General features: G+C 40.2%; 1 protein-coding gene across 3 annotated transcripts in view; it reads right to left on the bottom strand.

Annotated features, from left to right (window-relative positions):
* Positions 1-17,891, bottom strand: part of NEK10 (NIMA related kinase 10) — a 109,798-nt gene that overhangs the window by 75,409 nt on the left and 16,498 nt on the right. For all 3 annotated transcript variants that reach the window (XM_056857366.1, XM_056857367.1, XM_056857369.1), the window contains exons 11-20: positions 17,536-17,760; positions 15,261-15,400; positions 14,559-14,620; positions 12,682-12,759; positions 11,251-11,315; positions 8,921-9,023; positions 8,119-8,247; positions 6,904-7,041; positions 2,060-2,105; positions 1,053-1,174 (exon numbers count right to left, since the gene is read on the bottom strand). In XM_056857366.1, the coding sequence (XP_056713344.1) occupies positions 1,053-1,174; positions 2,060-2,105; positions 6,904-7,041; positions 8,119-8,247; positions 8,921-9,023; positions 11,251-11,315; positions 12,682-12,759; positions 14,559-14,620; positions 15,261-15,400; positions 17,536-17,760 (1,108 nt within the window). The remainder of the gene's footprint in view (positions 1-1,052; positions 1,175-2,059; positions 2,106-6,903; positions 7,042-8,118; positions 8,248-8,920; positions 9,024-11,250; positions 11,316-12,681; positions 12,760-14,558; positions 14,621-15,260; positions 15,401-17,535; positions 17,761-17,891) is intronic.

Raw genomic sequence — 17,891 nt, 5'->3', positions numbered from 1 at the left:
AGTCTAAAGAACTCTTTTCCGTTTTGCCAAGTAAAACAGTGTTGCTTACCTGTAACTGTTGTTCATCGAGTGGTCCCCTTTGCAGGCACACATGGGAACTGCACATGCACAGGACTGGCCTGCATATGCGCAGTTCCCATGTATGCCTGCAAAGAGGCCACAAAGATGAAAACAATGTTGCTTACCTGAAACTGTTGTTCATCAAGTGGTCCTCTTTGCAGACACACATGGGAACTGTGCATGTGCAGGCCAGCCTTGCACATGCGCAGTTCCCATGTGGGACTGCAAAGAGGTCACGAAGATGAAGTGGTATTCTAAGACTCTCCTGATATTTTAATTAAACTCACTGCAGGTAAAGGGGGTGGGAGAGACAGTATGGAGCAGTGGTTAGAGTGTCAGGCCTGGTTTCACCCCAGCCTGCCATGGCTCCCTAAGTGACCTTAGGCCAAACACTCTCTTTCAGCCTAACCTACCTCACTGTGTTTTGTACTGAGGATGAAAAGGAGAAGGGGAGAGCAATGGTGAAAGCCACATTAAGTCTACACTAGGATTTGCAGTCTGAAAACAAAACAACTCAAACTTATTTGAGTATCATGGCTTGGGAAGGCTTCCCTGACACCATCAGCCATGCCTCAAGTGCACAAGAGCCCATCATGGCAAATTGTGTCAAATGCATATCCTTCAAATTGTTAGGAAATATTTAAAAAGAAGGATCTCAACATGTCTCAAGCAGCTTCTGTAAGGCTTCGACCGTTGTGCGCCCCTCCTAATCCAAATGATGCCTGTGACAGCTACACGGCTACATTCTACGGAGTTATCACTTCTGCGGTGATTGCACTAGCTGCAAGACGAAATGCGGCTTCCTCGGAATTAAATGTTATGGCTTGGATGGTAGGAAGACTGTTGTGCAACAGAACAGCAAACCTGAATGGCCTACAGTGAAACATTTCAGGATCAGTGACACAGTTCTACCCTATTTTGGGAACAATACACATAAATGAACCACTGTTCTATACAAAGAAAAAATAATTAACATAAATTCAGATCCTTACTTGAATGAATATATTCCATAGTCTATCTTCGGTAAACTGCTGTTGCTTTTCCTTCAAAGAATGAAAATGTTCTCCCAGTGGTGCCCCTTCTATGAGCTCCATGACTATGTACAGCCTGTCATCTACACAAGACAAAATAAAATTGCAGTAGCAAAACAATATTCTATTTCTGCATTCAGTGGCAGACTAGGGAACACCATGCTATTAAAACTGTGGAATCCAAACTAAAAGATTCCTAGGATCAGAACTGGTCCACCACTATCATGCCAGGAACACAATGGTGTAAGGCTGAATGGTCTCAAAATGTGCCTTCTCAAACTTCTCAAATTAAAACACCTCTTTTATGCTGGCCATTGGCTGTAACAACAATAAAGAAAACACCTCTTTACAGGGCTGTGTGAAAGGTTACATTGATTGTGTCCACTGCACAGTGTATTGAGCTAGTCGTCACATGAAACAGACCTCAGGTGGTAACAGGGGGGCAAAGAACCTGTTGCTGGATTCACCATTTGTACTGAAATTACCCAAGGCAAGGAGTTCTGACCTCGAGAGGCCCCCCTCTCTTGTAGGATAACTGGTACATCAAAGAATCTGAAACAGATCTGACATCTCCAACACAAAGAACACACAGCTAGATGTCTCCATCCCTGCAGCTTTTAATCTGCCAGTTATCCATCTAAAAAGCAAAAGATTCTCAGCAATCTCTAATCACTCCTTGTGGGCATCTGGGAGATCAAGTCTGTCATTTTACAAGAACTGATATGGATTTGAGAATGCACAGGAAATCATTCAAATCCCTCATAATGGTGCCAATTAAAAGACTCTGAATCCTAGATATATATTAAAATTCAGTTAAATTATCCTGTGTCCTTCAATATCTACAGGTGGAACAAAAGTTTCTTGATGATGTCAAGAAGGCATAGATCCTGTTTTTTAAATTTTGTATTAAAAACCTTTTAATGGTAACAAGTTAGTTTAACAAAGTAGCTTTGTAAATATATACTTACTTTCTATGAAGGTTCTGTAATATCGGACAACATTAGGATGGTAAAGCTACAATAAAATAATGTATACAGTTAGGGTTAGATAGAACATTCATGTTTATATAATCTATAAAAAGATTCAGTCATGACAAGATGAGGAGAGAAGGACAAGCACAACGGCAAGTGCTTTGATCCTGCTAGTGCATTCAAAGTGTTGTGACAGGAACCTAGTAAGATAAGACCATCTTATTGCCCTTTCTTTATACTGTTCATTAACACTTTACAGTGTCCCCACCACCAATAGCTCAGGACTCCCTTCATAAGCTTTCCCATGTCCTTTATTTCATCATTAATTTAGGATTAGTTACCCCTAGGGGTAGGAATGTGGTGAGATATTTCTCTCTAATTTTTTTATATATGTAGACATGGATAAATATATATAGATACACACAGAGACACGTTCTCTCTAGATATAGATATATACACATATATGAATCTCTGCGCAGAAATATCCATACTTGAAATCCATGGATACATTAAAAACCCTATAAAATGATTGTCATTTTTTTTAAGGTTTATTTTTTATAATTAAAGGGATACAGAAAGGAAAAAAGGGAAGGGTAAACCGTTTGGTATACAAAAACAATATGACAATTTCAGTTGAGAAATATACTTAGTCGAGTACAGTGACATATAACAAGCCTAAATACTGCTCAAATGCGATATAGTATGTCTAAAAAAGCGATTATAAAAATATAAAATATAAAAATAATTTGATTATGTCATTTTTGACGCAACAACACAACCATTTTATAGGGTTTATAATGTATCCATAAATAAACCCTATAAAATGGTTGTGTCGTTGCATCAAAAAAATGACAACCATTTTATAATGTCTTATCCATAAATAAATAGTTACTTGGAATTTCCTTGAATTTCACTGTATTTATTTATAAATATGACATTAGAAACCCTATAAAATGGTTGTGTCATTTTTGTGATCTTAGAATCAAGTTTTACTTTTCAACTCATCAAGTTATAGTCTAGAATTAAAGTTTACCGTGCCAGTTACCAAGGTCAGGAAATTCTGTGGCACTTCAGGATCCATAGAAAGAACTAAAAATTAATGAGTGATCAATTCTAGATGGGGCAAACGGAGGGAATGTGTGCAAAAGGAACAACATGGTTTAAACAGCTATGTTCCTTCTTTTAGGGCAAATAGACACTTGAAGAACAAAGGTGGTAACTGCTGTTCTGGTGCACATGCGACTTAGTTTCCACAAGTTACAGTATTGTTTATCTTAAAGCTGTGGCTACAAATGATGGAGCTGGAAGTGTTTTTTTATGGTCCCCTTAGTTACAATTCTTTACACGAAAACTGTAAAACAAATGAGTAACCAACCAACGTTAATTGGAAAATAAACTGAAACAACTCTATTTTTATAGAACGTTACGGGCGAAATAGCACGTTATTTGCAGATCAGATCACCTACTTCAGCATTCCAAATATCAAACTATTGCAAAACGTAATTGTGTTGAGTGCATTTTCTGCATTTTGTTTACCTCTGGGCTTCTCAAATCACAGCCTCGAATTAAAATTACTTTGCTGGCCACTGAAGTGAAAAAATTCTCAGTTTTGTGCATCTTCACATTGGGTGCCTGAACTGTCATCACAAACTACTCATATTGTGTCTTTATATTCATTCACCCTAACACAAGTTCTGTGGCCCACTCTGATACATGCTTTTAGCACTTGTGGATGGTTTTCCTTATTCTTCGATGGAAAGAGAGTGTCCATGTACAGGGTCACTCCCTCCACAGAAATGAAGGTTGAACTCACTGAAGGCCAGAGAGCACATCCGCCAGGTTGTAAACTTGAGCATGTTTTAAATTGTTAGATAAACCAATACTTAAATGTATAACTGTGCATACTGAAAGACAACATGGTATAGTAATTAGAGTGTCTGGGAGACCCATCTTCAAAGCCCCACTCTTCCATGGAAGCTCTCTGGATGACCTTGGCTCAGACACACACTCTTAGGCAAATCTACATCACAGGGCTGTTGCGAGGATAAAATGGAAAAGAGGAGAATGCCGAAATGTGCTTTGTTTCCCCATGGGGAGACAGGCAGGGTATCAATGAAGTACATAAATCTATATAAATAAAAATGTAAATGTTCGTTTGTTCAAAATCTTAAATCTCCGAAAGTTCTTCACTGATTGCTTTGAAATTTTGACACAACGTTGCATTCGAATACGCGCGTGTTTTTATATACCTATATTATATCGATGTCACACCTGTGACAGGTAAAAACATGCTTTTTTCAAAAACAGCGCCATCTGTTGGCCGTTAAAGCAACACATGCTATACTAAATACACCCTTTTGGTGTACTCATCTTCCTTTACCATAACATTCCTGGCTACAGGCCTGCATCTCCATAATATAATTAAGTAGCAGAAATATATTGGAAGAATTCAATGTTGTTTCATCCATCATACACAGGATCAAGGCTGCAGATGGGCAAGCTCCCTGTCTCTCCTTGGATTCAAGTCAGCCTCATGCAGATCATGAATCTAAGAGCCACATTATGAATGACCTTTCCTCCCAGTTCAATAGTGCTCACTCTCTCAAGTACATTCACTGGTTTTTCACTTTCACTTACTTTCATATTTAGGAGAAGCTAAGGCAGATCAAGGAAAGGGAAACATTTGGGTTTCCTATCAAAGTCAAGCCTTGATTATCTTTTCCTCCATATTCCTCCCTTGCCCATATTCCAGCAGGATCTCTCTAATATTCATGCATTAAAGGGCAAGCAAAGGAAAGGGAGGCTATCAGATTCAGAAGACCTCTTAAGTAAGTGTTAGCTGTCCTTGTAATACTCGAGTGTGGCAGAGCTGAGTTTCAAGCTACAATGTCATATGATCAGCAGCATCTCTATTTGTTGGACCTGCATATAAAATTAGCTGCCAGGAACCTGTATTTAATTATTTCATTCTAATACACTCCATCTCACCATGAGCTTTCATGGACTTCCGAAAAACAGTTTGCAGAATCACAGAGTTGGAAGGTACCACCAGGGTCATCGTCCAACCCCCTGCACAATGAAGGAAATTCACAACTACCTCCCCCCTACATCCCCAGTGACCCCTACTCCAAGTCCACAAGATGGCAACAAATAGAAATCAGCTTCTTGACTTTTCGTATCAGTTCTTAGTGCTATTATTTTTCTTCAATCTATGTAGAAGACAGAGAAATCTGAGGCAAGCAAAAGGAGTGGTTCAAAAGAGGTTGTATACAAAGATCTTGCCATCTTCTTGCGGGGGCAAATGTGGTTGGGATGCTCTCAGACTGGACCAAAAATCCGCAAACATTATGCTTGACGTCAAGTCCTAGCTAGCTAGCTAGATTTTGTTCCTCGGTTTACTTGCATGAGACCAGAGAAGTGGCAAACTGCAAAGAGGAAATCTTGACAGGACCTTTCAAAGGTGAAGATGTCCTCATTCCTCGCATTCCTATGATTGACCAAAAATCCACAAACATTATGCTTGACGTCAAGTCCTAGCTAGCTAGCTAGATTTTGTTCCTCGGTTTACTTGCATGAGACCAGAGAAGTGGCAAACTGCAACTAGGAAATCTTGACAGGACCTTTCAAAGGTGAAGATGTCCTCATTCCTCGCATTCCTATGATTCCAACGGATATGCCATTTCAAGTTAAGAGATTGCAATTCCCAAATCGATTGGCGTTTGCAATCACCATCAACAAGACTTGGAGCCAATCTTTAGAATTGTGTGGTTTAGATCTAGACACGGATTGCTTTTCACATGGACAATTATATGTTGCGTGTTCTACAGTCGGCAAACCAGACAATCTCTATATCTGCACAGACAATGGAACCACAAAAAATGTTGTATACCCACAAGCATTGTGAAATTAAACATATTAGAAACGTGCGCTTTCTCTTTTCTTTCTTTTCCATTTAACCAGACTGGGCCACAGCAACGCGTGGCCGGGTACAGCTAGTATATAAATAAATATGTAAGCTTTATTAAAGGAGCCCGGTGGCGCAAAGTGGTAAGTTGCAGTACTGCAGTCAAAAGCTCTGCTCACGACCTGAGTTCGATCCTTCAGCTAGCCGGCTCAAGGTTGACTCAGCTTTCCATCCTTCCAAGGTCAGTAAAATGAATACCCAGCTTGCTGGGGTAAAGTGTAGATGACTGGGGAAGGCAATGGCAAACCACCCCATAAACAAAGTCTGCCTAGTGAAACGTCAGGATGTGACATCACCCCATGGGTCAGGAATGACCCGGTGCTTGCACAGGGGACCTTTACCTTCACCTTTTAAAGCTTCATTGATTCCACCTGTCTCTGGGTTGGTCCACGGTTACTAAGCAACTGATGTTCAACACAGCTAGTTGTCGCTAGCCCCAGTGAAGACAGCTGTCAGAGACTTCTTTAAAAACATTGTGTTTAGCATGAAGACTGCAAAGAGGACACAATCCAGGTTGGAACATCTTTATGGTGATCTTTATTCTTAAAATCCATACCCTTATGGTGATGAGGGTGTTTAAAGGCTTAAAGAAGGTTAAAGGTTTTATTGTTGTAAGAGTTACAATGACTACTGAACATAAAGGAACTACATCTACATAAAGCACACCAACAAGGGTACCTGGTTCCTTCCTCTTGCCATTGTATGCAGTCAATAGGCTGGCATTGTCTAGCAAATGTCAGTGTAAGTAAAACTGCTTTTTTGCTGGCATTCAAAATCCTGTACATATTTATTTGAAAAGAAGAGCCACTGATTCCCTTAAAACTTATTTCCTGTCATCATTAATATTCTTAATAAATAACAGCAAGTGTAAACTCACCTGTTCCTTAATTATGGTTAATTCAGAGACAATGTTCTTCACGCTACTGTCTCTGTCTTTTTTATCCTTTCCAAATGCTGGATTATGTAAATTGATCTCTTTCATTGCTAGAAGGTTCTGGCCACTGTATTTTCTAACCTATGACAAGGAGGAAAAACTGTAGAAATCAAAGTAAATACTATTTGTTAACTGAAGCTAACTGCATTTTGTCTACTCTTAAGAAACATATTTTTAATGTTTAATGATCTTCCTGATAGGCACTGAAGGCCTTTTGTGGAAGGAAAAATACCGCTATATGAGATGCATGGAAAATTGAAAGAATGTAAATTCAGATCTGCATAGAAATTGGGAACTTTAGAGTTTATGCAGCTCCACATTTGCAGTTCATTCCCATGCAGTTACTCCAGTGTAAATCGACTGAAATCTATGGGCTTAAGACTGTTGTGGCTCTAGGAGTGCACTGCTGGTGGCTAAATGAATACCACTTACAGCATTTACATTGCACATTGTTCAAGTGCTTCACATACATTACCTCACTACTGGGCCTACCTTATGAGAACCCTGCACACTTATACCCCTACTGCACACTTGGGAAAGGGGTGGGGGACTGAGGGATACTGATTCGCCTAATGGTATGTAGTGACTTCTTAACTGAGGTAAGATTAGGAGTGAAGACTAAACAAGATTTGATTCCAGCAGCACCTTAAAAGTTGAGGGCAGCAGGAAAGGAGGAAGACCCAACAAGAGATGGATTGACTCAATGAAGGAAGCCACAGCCTTCAGTTTGCAAGATCTGAGCAAGGCTGTCAAAGATAGGACATTTTGGAGGACTTTCATTCATAGGGTCGCCATGAGTCGGAAGCGACTTGACGGCACTTAACACACAACACACACAGCACCTTAAAGACCAGCAAGATTTCCAGGGTATAAGCTTCAAAGAGTCAAGCTCCCTTCATCTGACAAATGGAACTGTGACTATTGAAAGCTTATATCAAGGGTATCTTGTTGTTCTTTAAGGTGCCACTGGACTCAAATCTTGCTCTTCTACTGCAGACCAACATGGCTTCCCACCTGAAACAGAAAAACAGATTATAGGTCCAAAACAATGTATGGACTATCTTTATACAGCCAAAATGGGTAAAATGAAATCTGCAACAACAATATATGAAGGTGGACAGAAGAACATATTTAACATGTATCAAAAGCCAATGTTACCTTGTAAACACTTCCAAAAGCTCCACTGCCAAGGTGATCTAATATTGCATAATTGCCTATGTATTTCGTAGGTGCTTTGTTCTGATTAATGTTTTCAATATTTCCAGCAATTTGATTAACTTCATCCTCCTAGTCATGAAATAAATTAAGAATCTTAGTTTGACTGGTGCGACATTTGCTGATAGGATAATGGTTCAGACCAGGTTCAGATTTATTGATACAGCATAAGCCAGTAAAACACATGTATCATTTATAGCAGTTCAACCAAAAACATTCCTAATTAAAATTTCCAAATAATTTATGATAGACTAAAATTGACCAAATTATGATTAAATCTAATTGCAATTGCCCAACATTAGGCGTCAAACTTTATATGCAATTGCACAAAATTTGGCTACCTGTTTTGCCATCTGGGCATTCCCTTCCCAGAGGAGACTTTTAATTCTCCCTTCATCGGATAATGGTTCTGTCTTTACTTATAGTTCTGATTTACAAAGTACCAAACAGCATCGGCCTACCCACTTGAGAGACCACTTCCTCCCTTATGTAAGATCTGAATCTAACCTAGAACACATTACAAAGCACATCATTTCAAGCACATGCTAAGTTCAGACAGGAAGAGCATGTGTGGAAAAAAGCAATATTGTTTGTGTGTTATAGCCTAGTGACTCTGTTCCCTAGAGACCTGCCTAAGCTCAAGCCTTTCCCCAAGACTCATGTTTTGAAACCTGATTAAGCTGAAGGGTTTTAACAGATTTTTTTAGTCTGAGCAAGCAACAAACATTTACTACTTCCTACTTACCAATAATGAATTTAGCTTCGATACCAGCTCTTCGTAAGCACTGATCTCTCGAACATAATGCCCAATATCAATGAAGTTCTCAAACAAGTCAGTGGGGAAGAGTCTACAAAAATGCAAATTAGACAGCTAAATAAATTTTGTACCCAATTACATTGCCCATACTGAAAATAAACACCTTGCAAAATAGCAGTTTACATCTGACCAGATACCTTAGAGCAAACTAGTTGAATGCAGAGCCAATACACATTTTAGTTGTCTCCTCAAACTAAAAGAGAAGCTGGCCAACATATAAAAACTGCATATAAAAACTGCACACTGTGTGCGGCGAGTTGAAAGAGCTATTAAATGGCCTGGTTATACTTCATTTTGATACTATTCTTCCAGCATAAACATCACACATTAAAGAACTGTAGTTGTATCAGTCAAAAAACATGAGAAATCCAGAACAGATCAAAGTTGTTCAGTAAGCTGTTTCAAAGTTGCCAGTGTTTGAAGCCTTCATGGTTCTTATTCAGGCTTTGATGTTCAGAGTAAAAATCCAATGAAATAAAGGAGGAGCAACTTCTTACATTCTCAGACGTCATTTTGATGATCTGTATGCTCTGAGACAGATGACCCAACCTGTTGCAGTTGACTACTGTTGTTCCTTTGGATATCTAGATTCGAGTCCAGTAGCACCTTAGAGACCAAAAAGATTTTGGAGGTATGAGCTTTCAGGAGTCAAAGCTCTCAAAAGCTCATACCCCAAAAACCGTGTTGCTCTCTAAGGACACGAATCTAGCCATCCTACTGCAGACCAACATGGCTATCCTCTGAAACTATCTCCTTTGGACATGATGGCAATAAAATACCTCCAATTTCATTGATGCTCCCACCTTAAGAGTTCTATGAATCCAAATGGAACTGGAAATAGAAATTTGCCTGCATGGGCTGATTCTCATAGTATGATACTTATGCAGGAGGCTGATGGAAGCACTTCTATGAGATGGGAGTTCAACTCAGGACCCACCATGCATTAAAGGGCGGCAGCAGCAGCAGAAGAGGGGGTGTGCCTCCCCCCCCCCCCGCATGTTGCCCCACCAACGCATGTCTGCAACCCATCTTAGAGTCAGCCAGCAGCAGCATAGGCCTGAGAGGTAATGCCAGGTACCAGCAATTCCTGTCACATCCTCCCACATGCTGCTTCTCTGCTGTATAGGTGCCCAAAGCACCCACCTGAGTCACCTGGGCTTTAAACCAGCCCTTGAACTGCGTTTCCTGAGCAACAGTGCTGCTTCAAGGATTCTTCTAGGCCTCCCAACAGTAGCACAGTTGGTGAATTCCCAAACGTCACTGATCCTATAATGGCAGAGATGGGCAATCAGTGCCGCACAGGATCCCCCATTCTGAGGGGCACACAATTGGAGGTAAATGCAGCATGACGCCTTAATCAGCTCCTGTCATAGCCCACTAATTTGGGAATTACTGCTTTATTGTATTTCTAATTGAGTTGGATCAATTACACCTTTGCACTAACTAAAGTTTTTCTTTGTTAAAGGAAGAACCCTCGCTTATAGGAAGAAAGGCTCCAGATCCGCCCCATCACAAGTAGATCTGGTGACTTTGGCAAAAGATTGGATGAAAATATTTTAAAATAAATACATTAAAAAGTTACAGTATCAATATGGAAATGCCACCACAGCTATACAGAAGAGTCTGGATAGCAGTGTAACATCTGAACTGTTCCTAAAGTGTTGTTACATTTTCTCCATAATGGACTAGTGCCATACTTTACCACACAATTTCATTTTCAGTTCTTCCAGCCTGAAAACAGTGTCTATAATTAAGACTTAAGCCTAATGATAAGTATTAACTTGTGATATTGTCGAAGGCTTTCATGGTCAGAGTTCATTGGTTCTAGTAGGTTATCCGGGCTGTGTGACCGTGGTCTTTGTATTTTCTTTCCTGACGTTTCGCCAGCAGCTGTGGCAGGCATCTTCAGAGGAGTAACACTGAAGGACAGTGTCTCTCAGTGTCAAGTGTGTAGGAAGAGTAATATATAGACAGAAGGGGGTTGGGTTTGAGCTGACAATGACTCAGCTCAAACCCAACCCCCTTCTGTCTATATATTACTCTTCCTACACACTTGACACTGAGAGACACTGTCCTGCAGTGTTACTCCTCTGAAGATGCCTGCCACAGCTGCTGGCGAAATGTCAGGAAATAAAATACCAAGACCATGGTCACACAGCCCGGATAACCTACAAGAACCGATTAACTTGTGAGTTTCTTGTTGTAAAGCAAGTGCACCTTTTGAGCGTATAATCGCTCTTAATATTTCATTTGCATACCTTTTGAAAAGATGTCTGTTCCTTTCCATGCTGAAAAGAAATCTCAAGGCTCTGAAAGCATAACACTGGAATGGAGAAAATGCATACATTAAAGATAATTCCATGCAGAAGGATTACTAAATGATTTCCATGCCTTCGGCCTGAACAATCTGTGCTAGCAGCATACTGAATGCGCAACTGCTTGTAACCCAGGAGGCCAGAAAGCTTCATCTCTTTTTAATGTGGCGCCATGAAAGCATTTTAATGCTAGAAGAAAAATATCGATTGTAGTTCAAAGGGGAAAAAATCAAGATACGCTGCCTCATAACAAGGCACTAACACAACTTGTTGTCATTCCCGTGCATTTCCCTCTCTTCTGGCAGTTCCTCTTGCACACAGAGGTTGAATAAAACCTTCCCAGTTGGATCAAGGTCCCATTTGCCACAATGGCTGGATGCAGGCACTTTGGTTTGTTGTCCCTTTCCCACACATCCTGAAAACTGGGATTCTAATCTTAAATCCCAGTTTAAAATCCTGGCCCTCAGGATTTTAAACTCCAATTTGCAAAGTTTTCAGTCATGTTCTGTGCATGCGAGAAAGGAAGAGGAGGGGGGTAGCAGGAATGAGGGAAGCTGCATTTGTACATTACCACATTTTTAACAGCTTGTCATAATGTTTGATGGAAGTCAAATTGACTGCAAAAGGCAGTAGCTGTGTTGTGTGCGTATGTATTTCCCTTTTGCACATTTTAGTCACATGTAAGCAAACCGCCCCAAAATGTCTAAAGATTAGCCCTCACATCCCATAAATCTAGATTATTGTCTTTTGTTTCTAATGTCCCTGATTGCTGCAGTAGAAAATACTTCTACATCAGAGAGGCCTAAGGGCTTCAGAACTTTGTCAGCAGCGAGCTTCATTTTGTTGCCTTCAACTAACTTCCAAATGTCCACAAATTACTGGTGAGAGATGTAACAAAAAACAACCTCGCCGCAATCCTAGATCACATACTTATGAATCAATCACTTTATTACTTGCTCATATTTTAGGAAAATGGCTACCTAGTCTAAGCACTACTTGCAAGATCGATCTTCTCAAACAAGCCATCATCTCGGGAAGTCTAACAATATAAATTATAGAATGCAGGTGCCCTGAATGTCATATACAGGACACTGGAAAATCTACAAAATTACATGCTATATTCAAAAACCACAAATCAGAAACCATGACAAAGAAGTCTGAACAACCTATAGCAAAATATTTTAATTTTAAGCCCACAGCCTCTCCAACCTAGAAATATTTCCAGTGAAACAACCATTAAATCCAAGTTCATCAGAAATAAAACTTTAAAAGGAAAAATGCATGGCATCTTATAATAAAGCAACAGATAATACACTGCTATGTATCACTTTTAAATGCTGTGGCAAGATGTTAATAAAGAAAAAAAAAGATTACCTGCAATAAATTTGCTTTTGGAACACTCCTTTGTTTATTTGGTAAAATTAGCTTGGCTATTGTATAAACTCCATTTTCCTGAGAAAGTACACATTAAACAAGACAGTTTCAGAGCACAATCAAAAGATAAACAGTAACTTGTTCACTATAAAGTTAATTGTCAAGCTTGTGCAAGAGTCTATCAGTCAATTCACTTGAAACCAGTTGTGCAAATCAATGAGGACAGATGGATGCGATGCATTTTGCAACAAGGCCTTTGAAACACGGCCAAAAAGAAGGAAAGGTCCTACCCACCTGCTTCTTAATGGTCTTCCAAATATTCTTATCGTGTCCTACACATGACTGTTACCCACACTGATTTTTAGAGGTGTTTTTTTTCTGTTCTCCTCTCCCTTCATGCTGTTTTACCCTTTTAATCTCAGCCTATCAACCTTCATCCTGTCCACACTGCCATTTTATCATGGTCTTGGTTTTCTCATACTGTCAGCTTGGCTCTATTCAGGCCAGCACTTTACTGGCTGGAAGAAGTACAGCAGAGGGCAACCAAGATGAGTAGGGGCTGGAGCAACCTTCCTTATAAGGAAAGGCTGGAGAGTCTGGGACTTTTTAGTTTAGAAAAGAGGTGACCAAGGTAGGACCATGACAGAGGTTTATATAATTATGCACAGGGTGGAGAGAGTTGACAAACAGAACTTTTTCTCCCTCTTCCAAAATACTAGAACTTAAGGTCATCCAATGAAGCTGATGGGCAATAGATTCAGGACGGATAAAAGGAAATATTTCTTTACACAGAGAATGATTAAAACGTGGAATTCGCTGCTAGAGGATGTAGTGATGGCCACAGGCATAGACAGCTTTAAAATGGAATTAGATAGATTAATGAAGGATAGGTCTATCAGTAGTACTAGCCATGGTAACTAAAGGGAACCTCCATATTCAAAGAAAGTAAACCTCTGAATACCAGGGCCAGGAGTCAACATCTGGGGAAGGCCTCGGCCTCTATGCTGTTATTGGACCTCCTGAGTAACTGGTTGGCCACTGTGTGAGACAGGATGCTGGACTGGATGGAACACCGATCTGAACCAACAGGGCTCTTCTTATGGTTATCCTTCATGTCTTCTTTCTTCCACCTGAAGTTTACAGAATGCCTGCTGTATCCTCAAATTTTCTACAAGCATAGTGCCATCCCATTTTATTGAAAATTAAATAAAAACGTATTCCTAACTCTTTTCATATTTCAAACACTCCTTATCTGCTCAATGTTGCAGTCAGCATTACATATTCACAAATACCTAGACAGCTAGTGGGGTGCAGAGCGCCAAATCCCCACTCAGCCACAAAGCGCACGGGGTGAACACTTGGATCAATCACTCTCAGTCTAACCTCCCCCACAGGATGGCTGTGAGGGATGAAGAACATGTGTGCCGCCCTGAGCTCTTTGGAGGATAAACAAAAGTAATGGATAAATAAATATTCACACAGATTAGAAAAATTAGTTGCACAACATCTGTCAAGACGCTTGCCTATACGTTTGCATCCCAAACCAAGTAATAGGACCTGAAGAACATTAAATGAATTGGAATGAAAAGTATACCACACTTTAAAAAAAAATTAAGATATTTATCCCTTCTTCTCCCCACAATGGTTACCCAAAGCAGCTTACAACATCACTTCTTTTCTCCATTCTATCCTCATAATAACCTGGGGAGATAGGTTAGGCTGATTGTGAGTGACTGGTCTACATGAAGTGGCCCAAGTGAAGTTGCCATGGCAGAATGGGGATTCAAACCTGGGTCTTCCAAATCCTAGTCCAATGCTCCAATCACTACACCACGCTGGCTCTCCCAACGAAAGGTATTGAGACGAAGACCGCTTACCTGAATGACCTGGTGAGCATTCGTATCATTAAGAACCAATTCAGTAATGGCAGCACAACAAGCTAGAATAAAACAATACAAATATGAAATATCTATTTGCATACAACCATTGTTTGGCAAAATCATCAAGCCAGTCTTCTGAATTAAATATACCTAAAACTATTTAACGCATTACATTTTCAGGTGGTACCCAAACATGGATGGCCCAGGCTAGCCTGATCTCGTCAGATCTCAGAAGCTAAGCAGGGTCGGCCCTGGTTAGTATTTGGATGGGAGACCAAGGAATATCATGGTTGCTGTGCAGAGGAAGGCACTGGCAAACCACCTCTGTTAGTCTCTTGCCATGAAAACCCCCAAAAGGGGTCGCCATAAGTCGGCTGCAACTTGAAGGCACTTTATACACACACACACACACACACACACACACACACACACACACACACACCTAAAAGGTTTTAAGTGAAGTGAATGCCGGGAAATATAAAGTGTGGATGTGACAGTTTTGCCAGCTTTGAAGGTTCCACACTTACTATCGTTTAGAGTTCCAATCGAGCTGTATTTTTCATGACATCGTCTTAGCTATTATGCAGCCTCAAGCATAATCTACTGGATTAATGGTTCACTTCTGCGAGCTAAAGTCCTTTGCAAATCTTTTCTATATAGATTATTGAAAACATCAGAGGGAATGGCATTACAGTGTACCTGCTTGAAGGGAGAATGTATTTTCTTGTATCTCATGGGGACTTAAATCTTCTGACAAGCGAAGCTGTTGGATTCTTCCTGCTGCATTTGCGCTAGATAAACTCCCAATGGAAGAACGATCTGAAAATAGATTTCGCTCCCTGGAAAAGTGCAATTACAGTGTATAGAATACTTAGGATATATCTATTAACCATTCTAGTAATTAGAGGCTATTTTCTTCTACATTAGGAGAACATCAGTACTCTATTTATCCTTAAGTACTACCCTGACAATCTGCGTGAATTTGCTATTTTCAACAAAGCACAGTATGATGCATGCCATTAACAATTTAGCTCGGCCTCTTTTAGACCTTCAAACAGTGTTGCTACAAATGTGTGAATCATTAATACTAACCTTACAAGGAAAAAATGCTTTGATTCAATGTAAGAAGCAATGAACCCAATGGAGCTGATAACAAAGAAATAAAATGCAGCTCCCAACATACTTTATTTTAAGAAAAAATGTGATAGGCTAGACAAATATATGTATCATTAAAATGCGTTCAGAAAATACTGTCCTATGGAGTTATCATTATAAAGCACCGGTAATTTATTTTAACAGATAAATACATTTACAGCAACAGCCACTTAAGCTGAAAGTTCAAATGTCTGCAGCTGAAAAGTGTCAACTGTGGATTCTACAGTTATATTAAGTTCATTCTGTACATCAATATGAAATAAATACTTGAACTATGCAAATACCATAAATACGTCTAATCCACTGGAACCTCTGAACATTTCAGGCATGATCTCTGTACTTCTAGGTATGTGCTATAAAGGGAAATACACTATGCATTCACAAAGGCAGACCTTATTAAATGGGTCTTTTTTCCATTTTCCGTCCCACTAGAGACAACAGAGCCTCCCTGAGTGTTGTTCCTGGGACTCCTAGTCTCTCCAGGATCAGAGGAGCATGACTATTATCTTAAGTGTTGTGGAACACAGGCAGGATGGTGCTGCTGCAGTCGTCTTGTTTGGGGGCTTCCTAGAGGCACCTGGTTGGGCCACTGTGTGAACAGACTGCTGGACTTGATGGGCTTTTCTTATGTTCTTATGACCCCCTGGAACAACAATGCAAGCAAAGTGGGAGTCCACAGTGGGAAGAAGAACTGGTGAAAATCACTGCCTTTTCCTCTAGGAACATAAGACAAGCCATGCTGGATCAGACTAAGGCTCATCAAGCCCAGCAATCTGTTCACACAGTGGCCAGTCAGGTGCCTCTAAAAAGCCTACAAACAAGATGACTGAACAAACAAGACGACTCTAGAGATGGAAGTGCCTCTTAGAGGGGCTGTGGTTCCATGGTAGAGCATCTGGTAGGCATGCTATAGGTCCCAGGTTCAATCCCCAGCATGTCCAGTTAAAAGCATCAAGTGATAGGTGATGTGAATGCCTGGACCCTGGAGAGCTGCTGCCAGTATGAGTAGATAATACTGACTTTGATGGAGCGATGGTCTGGTTCAGTATAAGGCAGCTTCATGTGTTCATGTGCCCTTCTGTTTGCAGAATGGATTGTTTGAATACAAGTGAAAAATTCCTCATTATGCATGAAAAATGCTCTCCTCCAATAAGCAAAACAAGGAAGCCATCTCCTAATTTTCACATATTCCATGGGCTTGGTTAACATTTTAGCAAGATGAACGGTCAGAGGGCAAGGAAAGTAGCAGCAGAACAGCAACCCAGAGCACATTTTGAATCTTCTACTTTCAGAAAATGAGCTTCAGACATACATAGGACTGCCCACTCCCTGCTTCCCTGCCACATCTTCCTGGTGTGGAACAAACTGCAACTCATTGTTACACACATCAACCAACTATAGTTTCTTGTCTACAAATAAGGATCCTAAATAATATAGGCTGCAATCTAAATGAGCCATTGTCACTGGCAACTGCATATGCAGTTAGGACTTTTTTGTGCAGTTCTTTAACTGATAAATGTTGAAAAAGCAGCTTTGGCAGTGCTCTGTTTCTCCTATAAAATGGGTATACTAACACATTTTGCTCTTAATTCCCTGGTATACTTGAAACTCTTAAAAATCTTCCGATAAAACCATACAGTTAAAAGTCAAGGCTTTGTATCCAATGGGAAACTATCTTCACATAAAGTTGAGCAGATTGCTGTGAAAATCCATGTTATTTTTTTAAGCACATGACCGTGACCCACTGAAGATCATTATTTATAAAATCAGAAACAGCATGTGGGTGGCCTGTTTACCAAGACCTAGCACAGAAACCTACCCCTGTAGAATATGCAGGAGCTGTTTGATACCACCCCAAATACGGATTTCCACACTGGTGTCCGGGTCCTCACAAACCTGGACCAGAATCCAAACAACACTCCACAGGAGCTTTAGGTGATCTGAATGGAGCAACGTGAGCAGGATGGGAACACCTTCATACATTTTGACTTGCTCTTTGACTTGAGGTTCCACACATAGGAGGCGGAGCAACTCTGCTGTCAGCCTGGAAGGAGAAAGCCAACAAATGATTATTGTGTATGCAATTAAAACACCTGTTCAATGATCACGGCATTTACACACTGCAACACTCAAAATGATACAGTAGACCTTTATGGATTTAGTAACAAACATGAA

The sequence above is a fragment of the Euleptes europaea genome, chromosome 11, assembly GCF_029931775.1.
Source record: "Euleptes europaea isolate rEulEur1 chromosome 11, rEulEur1.hap1, whole genome shotgun sequence".
Lineage (NCBI taxonomy): Eukaryota > Metazoa > Chordata > Lepidosauria > Squamata > Sphaerodactylidae > Euleptes > Euleptes europaea.
Note: the sequence above shows the minus strand (reverse complement) of the source record. Positions and strands in the feature narration are given on the sequence as shown.